At 39.1% G+C, this 11,551-nt stretch overlaps 2 protein-coding genes and 1 pseudogene across 2 annotated transcripts; 1 reads left to right on the forward strand and 2 right to left on the reverse strand.

The window, feature by feature from the left end:
• Positions 1-213: 213 nt before the first annotated feature.
• Positions 214-1,366, reverse strand: LOC148689555 (uncharacterized). Its single transcript, XM_088688498.1, has 3 exons — positions 1,034-1,366; positions 650-982; positions 214-480 (listed from the first exon to the last, which is right to left on the reverse strand). Exons 1-3 carry the CDS (start codon positions 1,364-1,366, stop codon positions 214-216), a joined length of 933 nt encoding a protein of 310 aa, XP_088544624.1.
• On the reverse strand, positions 1,363-1,923 carry LOC137708999 (uncharacterized). The gene has a single exon (XM_068448146.2). The coding sequence runs from the start codon at positions 1,921-1,923 to the stop codon at positions 1,363-1,365; it is 561 nt and encodes a 186-aa protein (XP_068304247.2).
• Positions 1,924-4,519: 2,596 nt separating this feature from the next.
• On the forward strand, positions 4,520-6,989 carry LOC137708998 ((-)-alpha-pinene synthase-like; annotated as a pseudogene).
• The last annotated feature ends 4,562 nt before the right edge of the window (positions 6,990-11,551 follow it).

An 11,551-nucleotide genomic window follows, 5' to 3' on the forward strand; every position in this document is an offset into this window, starting at 1 on the left:
CCTGGGGATAAGATAAGGGTCTTTTGGGCATGCTTTGTTGAGGTCGGTGTAGTCTACGCAAACCCTCCATTTGCCTTTCTCTTTTTTTGTGACTAGTACAACATTAGCAAGCCATGTTGAGTGTGCTACCTCTTTTATGAATCTGGCATCCAATAGCTTGTTAATTTCTGCCTCGATGATCGCTACTTGCTCAGGCATGAAATGTCTTCTCTTTTAGATCACCGGTTTGGCAACGGGGTCAATGTGTAGCTTGTGGCAGGCCACCTCAAGGTCAATGCCGGGCATGTCAGATGGTGACCATACAAAGACGTCTAGGTTTTCTTTAAGGAAAGTAGTGAGTTCTTCATTCTCGGCTGGGCTTAGACATGAGCCAATTCTAGCCGTCTTTTCCGGCTGCTGGGGATCAAGAATGATGTCTTCGGCGTCCTCTTCAGGTTTCCATCCTATCTCGTTTGCTTGGGTGTCATCTTCTCGATCCACCTGTTGTAATTGTTATTTGGTAGCCTTTATGGGGGGTAAAGGTCATCTTCTTTGATTCTTTCAACATTTGCACAGTGTATCATCGGGATAAGGCCTGGTCAGACTTGATATCTCCGACTCTTCCTCTCAGGATGCAGAATCGAATTTTTTGATACTTGACGGAACTGACGGCATCCAGCTTGATCAACCAAGGTCTCCTAAGAATCTCAATGTAGGGAGCTGGATCGCTTACGATCGCGAATGTTTGTTTTGAGACGACTAGCAGTGTTTTCAAGTCAAGTGTGATATGGCCGATGGCAGTTGAGGTGTGTCTGTTGAATCCGGTAAATACCTCTGCTCGGCGTATGATTGTGCTTTCCAGGCCCATCTTTTGAATTACTGAGAGTTCAAGTAGGTTGACTGCACTTTCATTGTCAACCATCATCCTGTCAACTATAGCATGGGCTAGTTGGACAGATACTATTAGTGCATCGTCGTGTGGGAAATTGACGCCTTCTGCATCCTGTTCAATGAAGCCAATAATGGGTACAGGTTGGGTATCGACTGCTTAGACTTGTGAGATTAGTAAAGCCTGCTGGATCTTCCTCTTTTTGGAGTTATTAGTGGCCCCCAAGTGCTCGGATTTGACGAAAATGCCATTGATTCGAATCATCTTGGTTGGTGGCTCCTGGTCATCATTTGCATTCCTTTTTGGCTGCGTAGCTGGCTTGTCCAAGTATCTATTGACTTTGCTTTCTTTCACGAGCTTTTCTAGGTAGTTCTTCCAAGTGTAGCAATCGTCGGTTGTGTGACCAAGACCTTGGTGGAATGCGCAATACTTGGTATGGTCTAACTTGGAAGTATCTCCTTTTGATTGTTTCGGCAACTTGAACCACGGCTCGTTCATGATTCACAAAGGATTTGATAGATCAGAATTGAGAATTTAGAATAGTTTTTGGTTATCGTGCCTTCTTTAGGCGGCTTCCCGTCTTCCTTCCTTTGAGCAACTATTGATTCTTTTTGAGGTTTCTTGGGCGCCTTTTCTACTCGTTGAGCATCGTCCCAAAGTGCATGCTTCTCTGCCAGCGCAAAGGAATCTGCTAGAGTTAGGTATTCTTTCATGATTATTTCTCCGAACAATGGGTAGTTTGCTAGGAGCCTTTTTTGGAAGGCTACACTTGTTATCAAGTCATCGCATCTGACGATCTTCGCCTTCTCTGCTTTGAACCTCTTCACGTAGTTGTGAAGTGACTCCTTTGGGTTTTTCTTTATGTTGAACAAGTGATCAGACTTTTTCTTGATCGAGCGGTAAGATGAGTATTCTTTGGTGAAAACCAAGGAAAGATCATCAAAATTCTGGATGGATAGTGGCGGCAAGGTGTGAAACCAATCTTGTCCCTCGCCTTGTAGAGTTGTGGCGAATATTTTGCACATAAGGGCGTCATTGTTCCGATAAAGGACCATCGCGTTTCGGTAGTACTTCAAGTACCTTTCTAGATCTCCATCTCATTTAAAAGATGTGAAGTGCGACATGTTAAACTTGTGTGGACGCTTTACCTGCTCAATCTCGTCCGTGAAAGGTGACCTACTTATGTTGGTCATATCCCGCCTTAGTGTTTCATCAACCATTTCGTTGCATCAGAAATCACGTAACCGTTCATTGAAAAGTCTTTCTACCTCTTCTTGGATTTACCTTTGTTGGGAGTAGCGGAGCTCTCGGCTGCCCTTGGTCTTGACCTACTAGTCCAGGCTGCTCTTCTACACACTCGACTCTTTTATGTCGTAGTTGCGGTATATGAGATAGATTCCTAGCAGGCGAAGGGTTTCTTCGCAAACTGCTGGTTGAACTTGAACCAGATCGAGTAATTGTTTCTCTTCGTTTGTCATGCTACCTGTTCCGATGTGATGTGGATAATGCTCCTTGAGGACCTAACCGCGAATGAATGCTTTGCCTAGAAGGCTGCTCATGTTGATTATTGAAGTGTGGCCTCAACCGTGAATGTATACTTATCCATAGGCCTAGTCGAAAGTGCACACTCCTCCGTCCGCTAAGACGAGAGTGTACGGTATCTCGAGGGCCTAATCAGGAGTGTACATTACCTGAATGCTCAATCTGTGGTTGGTTAAGTGGCTGCTTGCCAGGACACTGCTTGAGAGGTTCCTTGTCTGCCCTTGTCCTACTTTGGGAAGCTTCGTATGAGGCACGTTAGATCTCGGTATGTTGCAAAAGTTGATTTACCAAGGCCGTCTGTTGTGCAAGGGCGTTTGTCGATTCTATGACTTGTCAGGACAAGTTTTGTTCACCATTCGGATCGGAAGAGCTTGGATGGAATGTGCCTCCTTGTGCAATGCAAGGATGGTAGGCCCCGGGCACGAGATTTGAGTTGGGAAATGTCAAATCCGTGGAGAAATGTGGTGAAAATGCCCCTGGCTCGATGATTGGTCGAGATGGTCTCGGGTTGACTTGGACTGCTTGGGAGACCATGGGAGCAGGCTGCTTGACAGGAGCAGGCTGGGCTGCAGGAGTAGGCTGGGCCACGAGAATGGGCTGCTCAGTACGTGATGCATGCGAGGGTAAGGCTTAGGCTGTGGCCTTAGTGCCGTAAACCACCTTGGATGGCATGGCTCGAGCCGTGGTGAAGGCACCATGGACCTCGCCACGGGTGGCTACCGAGGTAGCTACTGTGGTGGTTCCCGTGGTGGAAACTCGTGGTGGTGGTGCTGCTCCACTTATTGTCACATTTAGCCTCGTGGATCGTCGTGGTCCCATTCCTTGGATATTGGAATTTTCACTAGTGGAATTTTCTAAATTTCTAGCCATTGTATTATTCTTTTACGTTTTATCAAAGAATCTCCGCAAATAAAAAAATTCTAATAATAAGAACGTACAAAAAAATACAAGTGGACTAGAAAATAGAGAAAAACCTTTTTCATGCGAGAGTCTTCTACGAGTATGGATTTCTTCTCTCAATGAAAGCACCAATTTGTGGATGCAAATTTCTTCCTCCTTCTTCTTGGACAAAATTGCACCTACAAAACAATTAACACCTTAGACCAACTCACCCAATCCAACCCAAGGGGAAAATTTGGGCTAAATGCTATACGCTAAACCAAAGCCAAATTCCCCCCAAAATTTAGCCCAAAAATCAGAGTGGGCTCCACCCAATATTTATCGGAATTTAAATTTTTTTAGATTAAAATGTTCATAAAATTAATTTATGATAGTCTACATACTTATTTAAAAAAAAATTTAATTTAAAAAAAAAAAAAAAAAAGCCCTAAGTTTATTTTTTAATAATCCCAGGCTAAAATTTTAGGCTAGAACGGTTGGAGCAGAAAAGCTGTTTCTGGGCTAAAAGCTAAATTTTCCGGGCTAAAATATTTGGCTTTTAGCCCAACCATTGGAAATGGTCTTAGGGTCAAGGCCAAGAGCCTCATGCGCCCACGATGAATTAGTTAGAATTTAGAGAGAAAAGTGTTTAGAGAGTTTTTGGAATTTTGCAAGAGTATGAACCTAGGTTTTTAGGGAAAAGTGGGTAATATTTATACGGCATGGCCGGTCCTCTTTGGAGAAAGAGTGGCCGGGCCTTTATGTGTATTTTGTGTGTTATTTGGTGATTTAATTAGCAATTAATATATTGATTAGGAATAAATATATTAATTGGCTAATTAACATAATAAAAGGAATGTTTTTGGGAAGGTTATGTAATTTATGTGGAATATTTTGTAAGTTATGGAATGATAGCTTAGCTAAAAAAGGGAAAAAGAGGTGAAAAATATATGGAATGAGGTAGGTTTTGGGAACTACCTTGTAAGAGGGATTTGATGAGATGGATTTTGAATCGTTACCTTTCTTGGGCATTTTTGACTTAGTTGAATGATGATTGCTCGCTGCTCGCGCGTAGGAAACCCGTTGTACCTCAAGGGTATTTTTGTCCTCTCCTGTCCAGAAATCCACGTGTTGCCTTGTGATTATTTTTGGCTCCACAATATATACATCATCATCCACGCATTGTTCTTCAGACCGACTAAAATTTTCTAACAGGATAGCATGGAAGACATGTTGTTATTCCAAGGTTCAGCAGAAGCTCAATCACAAAATGCTAAGCCTGAAGTTTTTCGGTGGACGGCAAATTTTCACCCGAGCGTTTAGGGAGATCAGTTCATAAATTATGATGATTCCCAAGACATTGTAATACATATCATGCATGCTTGCACATATCTTCAACAATAACACAGCAGTTTTTAAATATTATGAGTTATAACATAGTGTATGGCTATTTCTGAATACATAAAATTGACACTCTCTAATAGATGCGGATTTTACCATTTGCAGACTACTCAAGCTCACAGCCAACGACAAGTTGATGAACTCAAAGAAATTGTGAGGGACGTATTCACAACCAGGGAAACTGATTTTTCACTTCAACTAAAGTTGATTGATGCAATTCAGTGCCTTGGCGTGGCATACCATTTTGAAAGAGAAATCGAAGAAGCACTTGAATGTATGCATGCTACGTTTGATGATGACCATGGCAATGAAGATGTTGATCTATACACCGTTGCTCTTGGTTTCCGGCTGCTAAGACAACATGGATATAATGTGTCATGTGGTAGGTGTAAACAAATTAATTAATTTGAGTTACTATTACAACTTTCTTAATTCTTTTGTCCCTATTTTCTGAAAACCATGTAGCCATATTCAACAATTTCAAAGATGAAAGTAGTAGCTTTAAGGAAAGCTTGATTGATGACACGTCTGGTATGCTAAGCTTTTATGAAGCAACACATCTGAAGGTGTATGGAGAAGACACATTGGAAGAGGCTCTTGTATTCACCACCACTCACCTTGAGTCCACAGCTATCCATGTAAGCAGTCCACTGGCTACACAAATAACTCAAGCCCTCTAGAGACCTCTGCGAAAAAGTTTAGAAAGATTATTTGCGCGGCGTTACATTTCAATCTACCAAGATGAAGTTTCACATAATGAAGCTTTACTGAAACTTGCAAAGTTATACTTCAATCTTGTTCAGCCTTTGCACAAAAAGGAGTTCCAAGAGATTACTAGGTAATTAAGCTGATCTTATTACTTTGCAAGATGACCAAATGTATACACATTTTTCGAATTCAAAGTAATTAATATTTAAGTAATGGTCGAGAGCACTAGACTTTGAAGGGAAGCTGCCATTTGCAATAAGTAGGATGGTAGAGTTGTACTTTTGGATTGTTGGAGTGTATTTTGAACCCCTGTACTCCGTTGGGAGAAAAATTATGACAAAAGTGAGTGTCTTGCTGACAATAATGGATGATATCTACGATGCATTTGGTACATTTGAAGAGCTCGTAGTCTTTACTAAAGCAATTGATAAGTGTGAGATGTATTTAAATAATAACTATTTGTTGAAAATAATTAAGCTGCTACTTTATTCCAATGATTACGATGATGATTATGCTAGCGCTTCAGGTGGGATGTCAATTGTGTTGATGAACTCCCAGAATATATGCAAACATTTTATCATGCACTTTTAAATCTCTACAATGAAATTGAGGAAGAGATGGTGAAGGAAGGAATATCATACCGAGTTCTGTATGCAATACAAGCTGTATGTAGTACATAAACATGTGCAGAACTTTTCTTTTAAACCTTTTTTATTCCTGGTAAATTAACGTACCCTTGGCTTGTCAGATGAAAGATCAAGCTCGATCCTATTTTAATGAGGCCCGATGCTTGCATGAGGGAAAAGTTCCAAGCATGGAGGATTACGTGCGTGTTGCAACAGTTTCAATTAGTTACACCTTTCTTACAACCATATCTTTACTTGGTATGGGACATGTTGTGACAAAGGAAGCATTTGAGCGGTTGTTCACTGACCCCAAAATTGTTAGAGCTGCAAATACCATTTTTAGGCTCATGGATGACATTGTTTCCACAGACGTACGTATAATTTTATTAATTTGAGTGGTTGTTCACTGACCCCAAAATTGTTAGAGCTGCAAATACCATTTTTAGGCTCATGGATGACATTGTTTCCACAGACGTACGTATAATTTTATTAATTTGAGTGGTTGTTCACTGACCCCAAAATTGTTAGAGCTGCAAATACCAATTTTAGGCTCATTGATGACATTGTTTCCACAGACGTACGTATAATTTTATTAACTTGTGTGATTATTTCAATGCAATAAGATCCTAAGACATTAATTTTGAATTTAATTTTTGCAGTTTGAGGAAGAGAGAGGGCATGCTGCTTCTAGCGTTGATTGCTACATGAAGAAATACGGGCTGTCAAAGCAAGAGACAGTTGATGCTTTTCAGAAGCAAGTTATGGAATTGTGGAAGGATATAGACGAGGAGTTCCTTAGATCAACTTTTGTGCCAATGCCTGTTCTTATGTGCGTTCTCAATTTAACAAGAGTAGTTGATCTTCTTTACAAAGGGGAAGATGGATTCACACGTGTGGGAAAGGTGACGAGAGATAGCGTTGCTTCAATCTATATCGATCCAGTGCCACTATTTCGTTGTTGTTAGAATATCGATCTTTTATAATGTCTCGTTGAATAAAATGACCATTGTATTTCTTTTTTATTTTGGACAAAAGATCAATTCATAAAACCTAAAACAGGCACAACAAGAACAAGGAAGGCCAATAAAAGCCCGAACAAAAAGCATAAACTACAATGGACAGTGATGCCAATACAAGTTAGGAAGCATGAAAGTCTAACTAGAAACAGACAAAAGCTTTTAGCACTCTAAATGGTGACCAAAAGAAGGGGAGGCTGATAGAAGTTAGCTATATGAAAATAATTACTCAATATTAGAATAATTAGGCTTGGCATGAGTGACACGTCCCGATCCTGATGTCTGGAGGATAGCGGGATGGCCACGTGCTGGCCGATACCTGAGGGTGACACAAGCCATTTAATGAATGCATATGCTGATAACATGTGAAACATGCATATTACATTATGAGTAGTTCGAGCGAAATTTATATGCATTCATTAAATGGCTTACGTCGCCCTCAGGTGTCGGCCAGCACTTGACCATCCCGCTGTCCTCCAGACATTGAGATCGGGGCGTGTCAATGAGAACTTGAGGTGTAGGGAGTTAACGACCCGCAATTTTAGCAAATGAGAGTGAATGATTTCGTTGTACAAGAAATGTTTGAAGGCACATTTGGTGGTAGTGATTAAGGCTTCAAGAATGAGAATGTGGAGAAAAGGGTGAGGTTATTGGATTGCTGGAAGCTTTTACAGTGGTTGGGAGGAAAAGACCCAAGGGAGTGGGAGGACTAGCGTTTAGGGGCTTAGGCGAGATCCTAAGCGTATTTTTTATTTTAATTTAATTTGTTATATATTATATTTCCAATAGCAATTCCTGAGGAAAAAAAAATACTGAGCTTTTAAAGATTACTTATATATTCTTAATATTAAATATTTAAATTTCTTCTCCTTTTTATATATACTTATAAAAAAACATTTAGAACTATAGAAAAACATTCATCTCTTAAAGCAGGAGTTCGTCGTCTAAGATTTTCGGCGATGGACATCCGTTGGACTAAGATTGTCGCGTAAAACCTATTGCTGGACATTTTATTCGACGAAAATTAATTTTCATCGTGCAACAACAGCTTTCCCGATGAATGTTCGTTGAGCAAGCCCGTGTTGACCAAAGAGACTTGATAGAAAATGGTTGCTTGACAAAATATTTTCCTCGGCCAAAATTTTAATTTTTTTAAAACAACAAACCTTAATTTTTTCTACCGACCAATTCGTAGGGAGTGTTTTATTAACAAAACTAAATTAAAAAAAATTAAACCCTTAACCCAACGAATTCACCTTATTAATTTATAATTATGAGACAAGTACATACCTTCCTTTAATTTACTTCCAATCCAATCACAAGCCTACAACAATAAAAAATAATTAATCACACATTCAAATAAAAATTTATTCAGCAAGTAAAAACAAACTAAGCTTAAATTAATTGGGAGAAAAGAGAGATGGAGGAGAGAGAATGAGTGAGAGAGAAAGAGACTTGGGCCATCGGGCAATGTTAATCTAGCTGACAAACCTCAGTTTCGGGCGCCAAAAATTTGATGCGAACTAATTAAGCACACAAATTAAAACCCTCTTTTGACAATTGTAGTAAAGATGCAAGTAGGGATCGTTCTAGACCGAGGATTAGGAGGGATTACTAAATCACTTGGAAACTGACTCAAAAACGTAAAACAAACGTTAAAAACCCTAAACTAGACTCAAAGAATGCAAAACTAAACAAATAAACACTAAAACAAATCAAAAGACTCAAAGAATACAAAACAATTATAAACACAAACTAAGACACTTCCTAACTAAATTAGACACTAAAGTAAAGGGGATTGAGGTTTTGACGCAATTAAACTAAATACACAAATTGTAATTTAAAGGCAGAATGTAAATATGAATGTGATGAAAATATGGATGAATGCTAGCAAGAAGGTTCTTCTCCACACATGTCACACTTGCATACAATTTGATTTTCAGTTGGTCTTTCGATGAATTATGAAACTCAACACCCCGGGTTAATTAGGTCCGCTTAAATTAACCGTCAAGTTTTCCTTAAGTTAATGAATTGGATGATTGCATGCGACAACCCAAAGCATTCCCCACAAGTTCCCTACATGAATTGCATAATAGAGATACAAGCAAGAATCATTAAGCATCATGAAAACTATAAGTGTTGACGAGGCATTCGTTACTATGATTGCATGAAACTTATGCCAAGAATTTATTTAACGCGATTGTTTATAAGCAACCTCCACTTCTTCTAAATATAAGTTCATAACTATTAGGTGAAATTCACTTATATTCTAGCGTCATATTCATGCATGAAAATTAAGTGTGCACTCTCAATAAACAAACATAAATAAGTTATCGATCAAACAGTTAAACAAATTGAATTCACCATTCATGAAATTCCAACCAAAAGTAATCAAATCATATTGCAAGCATAAACATGGTTTCGAATCACCCCCTAGCTAAATAGGGGTTTAGCCTCTCATGTTCACAACAAGAAAAATAAAATTGAATTTAAACATAAAGAACAAAGGATGGATTACACCTAGAACGCCCAATGAATCCACTTGAATTTCTGCGCGTCTAAGCCCTCCTTCTTCTTCTCCTTGCTGCGGCAGTGAAAGTCTAGGTGAGTTTTGGATGTTTTTCTGGTTTTGGGATTGGGTTTATGGAGGTTTAGTGGTGCGGCAATGGTGGGGGAGGTGTGGAAGAAGGCACGGCAATAATGGGAATTGGAGAAATATGGAAGGGTGGCTGCGGCTAAAGGACAAAGAAATGGGATTTGCGGATGGAATGGAGAAAAAGGTGAATGGGATTTGCGGCTAGGTTTAAAAAAAAGGGTTAATGGCTGAATAATATATTGGGATATGGTGGCTGCGGCAAAGTCAATTAGGGTGAAAAAAATCATGGAATGCACCGCCCAAGGAAGAAAATAAATGGGATGGTGGCTGCCTGTTTTTGTGGCTGAAAGGAATCCACTAAAACCCCCCCCCTAGGGTGCGGCTAAATTGTAAAAATGTGTAGGGTTTAAGAAATTCAAACCCTAGCTTATTTTTATTAACTAAAATTAAATTAAAGGCTGCTAGAATAAGGGATTTAAATCAGAAATTAAAGGGATGGCTGCAAGGTGCGGCTAGGGTTAGGTTAGGAGAGGGAAATAGGGTTTAATTGCACAGCATTGGACAAAAATGCCCCCCCCCTTGCACGGCAAGGGAAGGGAATTAGGGTTAAGGCACGGCAAGGTTGTGTAATTGGGCTAGGGCCTTGGTTTTGTGTCCTAAAGTGCCTACAAGGCCGTCAAAGTGGCTAGAAAATACGGACGTTTAAGTTTAGGAAAGGTTACCAAAACGGGAAACTTAGGGTTAACTTTCCTACTTCAAGTAGGAAACCTTGTTTTGGTAAGAATTCATCGTTGGAGTAGGAATTCGTCGTTTCTTCAAGTCTTCAACTCATTCATTCCTCTTCTGCTCCAAAATACTCCAATTTGCATCTTCTTGCACACTTTGGCCTTATAATCTGAAAATACACAAAAGTGGCCTTAAACACTAAAATAACTAAATAAACACAACATAAATGCACGAGAACAACCTAATTAAGTCGCATGAATATGCTCCTATCACAAACCTTAGGATATTGAATTAGTGTTATTTTAGACGTGGGAGAATTAAAAGAAGGAAGCACCATTTAATTAAGAAAAGTGATTGGAGAATTGGTAATGCGGTGATTAAAAGATTATTTGCTGCTGCCATATCTCGAAAGTGGATGTTTAGACTTTTCAGACTATTCGGATGAACGCTACTTAAACTTTTGATGCGGTCGTAGAAGCAGTGTTTCTTTCTCCCACAAAAGTCGCTTAAGCCATCCCTTGCAGAAAGCCATTACAAAAGAAATATCAAGATATTGTGAATGCGATAGCGTTAGTGGAAGTATGCAAGCAAAGATTACAATAGTTGAGAGATGATAACTTTGGGGACTTGTTTCATGATGTACAAAATTTTCATGAGGAGCATGACATTATCGTTCCTAACATGAAGGATTTGCATTTCGTACCTAAAAAATCAAGGCATAAAGCTACATGACTCACGAACTTTCATTATTATCATGTGGACCTCTATTTTCAAGTCCTTATGTGCACATTTCTAACAAAGACATTCCCATCGGAAATACCCATTTTCAATTACGACAAAATTAGCGACGACTGAACATGGTCAATAATATATATTTGCAATGAAGCTTCACCATCAGAAATATATATTACCATTGAAACTTCAACGTTGCAAATATATATTCTTAACGAAGCTTCACCATTGTAAATATATATTCTTGACAATGCTTCATTGTCGAAAATATATATATTCGCGACGAAGCTTGCCATTGCAAATATGTATTATTGACAAAACTTCACCATCAGAAGTACATAATTTTTACGATGCTTGCTCATCGCAAATATATTTTTGTGCCTATTTCTATCAAGATGTTATTTATTTTCGATGACTACACTCTCGTATATAAAAATTCTTTTGTTGGAAAAAGATT

The sequence above is a fragment of the Pyrus communis genome, chromosome 17 (assembly GCF_041283825.1).
Source record: "Pyrus communis isolate YQ-2024b chromosome 17, ASM4128382v1, whole genome shotgun sequence".
Classification (NCBI taxonomy): domain Eukaryota; kingdom Viridiplantae; phylum Streptophyta; class Magnoliopsida; order Rosales; family Rosaceae; genus Pyrus; species Pyrus communis.

Coding starts and splice junctions, on each gene's coding strand:
- LOC148689555 (XM_088688498.1), bottom strand. CDS start 1,366: ATGAACGAGCCGTGGTTCAAGTTGCCGAAACAATCAAAAGGAGATACT. Junction 983..1,033: donor AGGCTTTACTAATCTCACAA/GTCTAAGCAGTC, acceptor TTCATTGAACAG/GATGCAGAAGGCGTCAATTT. Junction 481..649: donor GGTTGATCAAGCTGGATGCC/GTCAGTTCCGTC, acceptor CAATTACAACAG/GTGGATCGAGAAGATGACAC.
- LOC137708999 (XM_068448146.2), bottom strand. CDS start 1,923: ATGGTCCTTTATCGGAACAATGACGCCCTTATGTGCAAAATATTCGCC.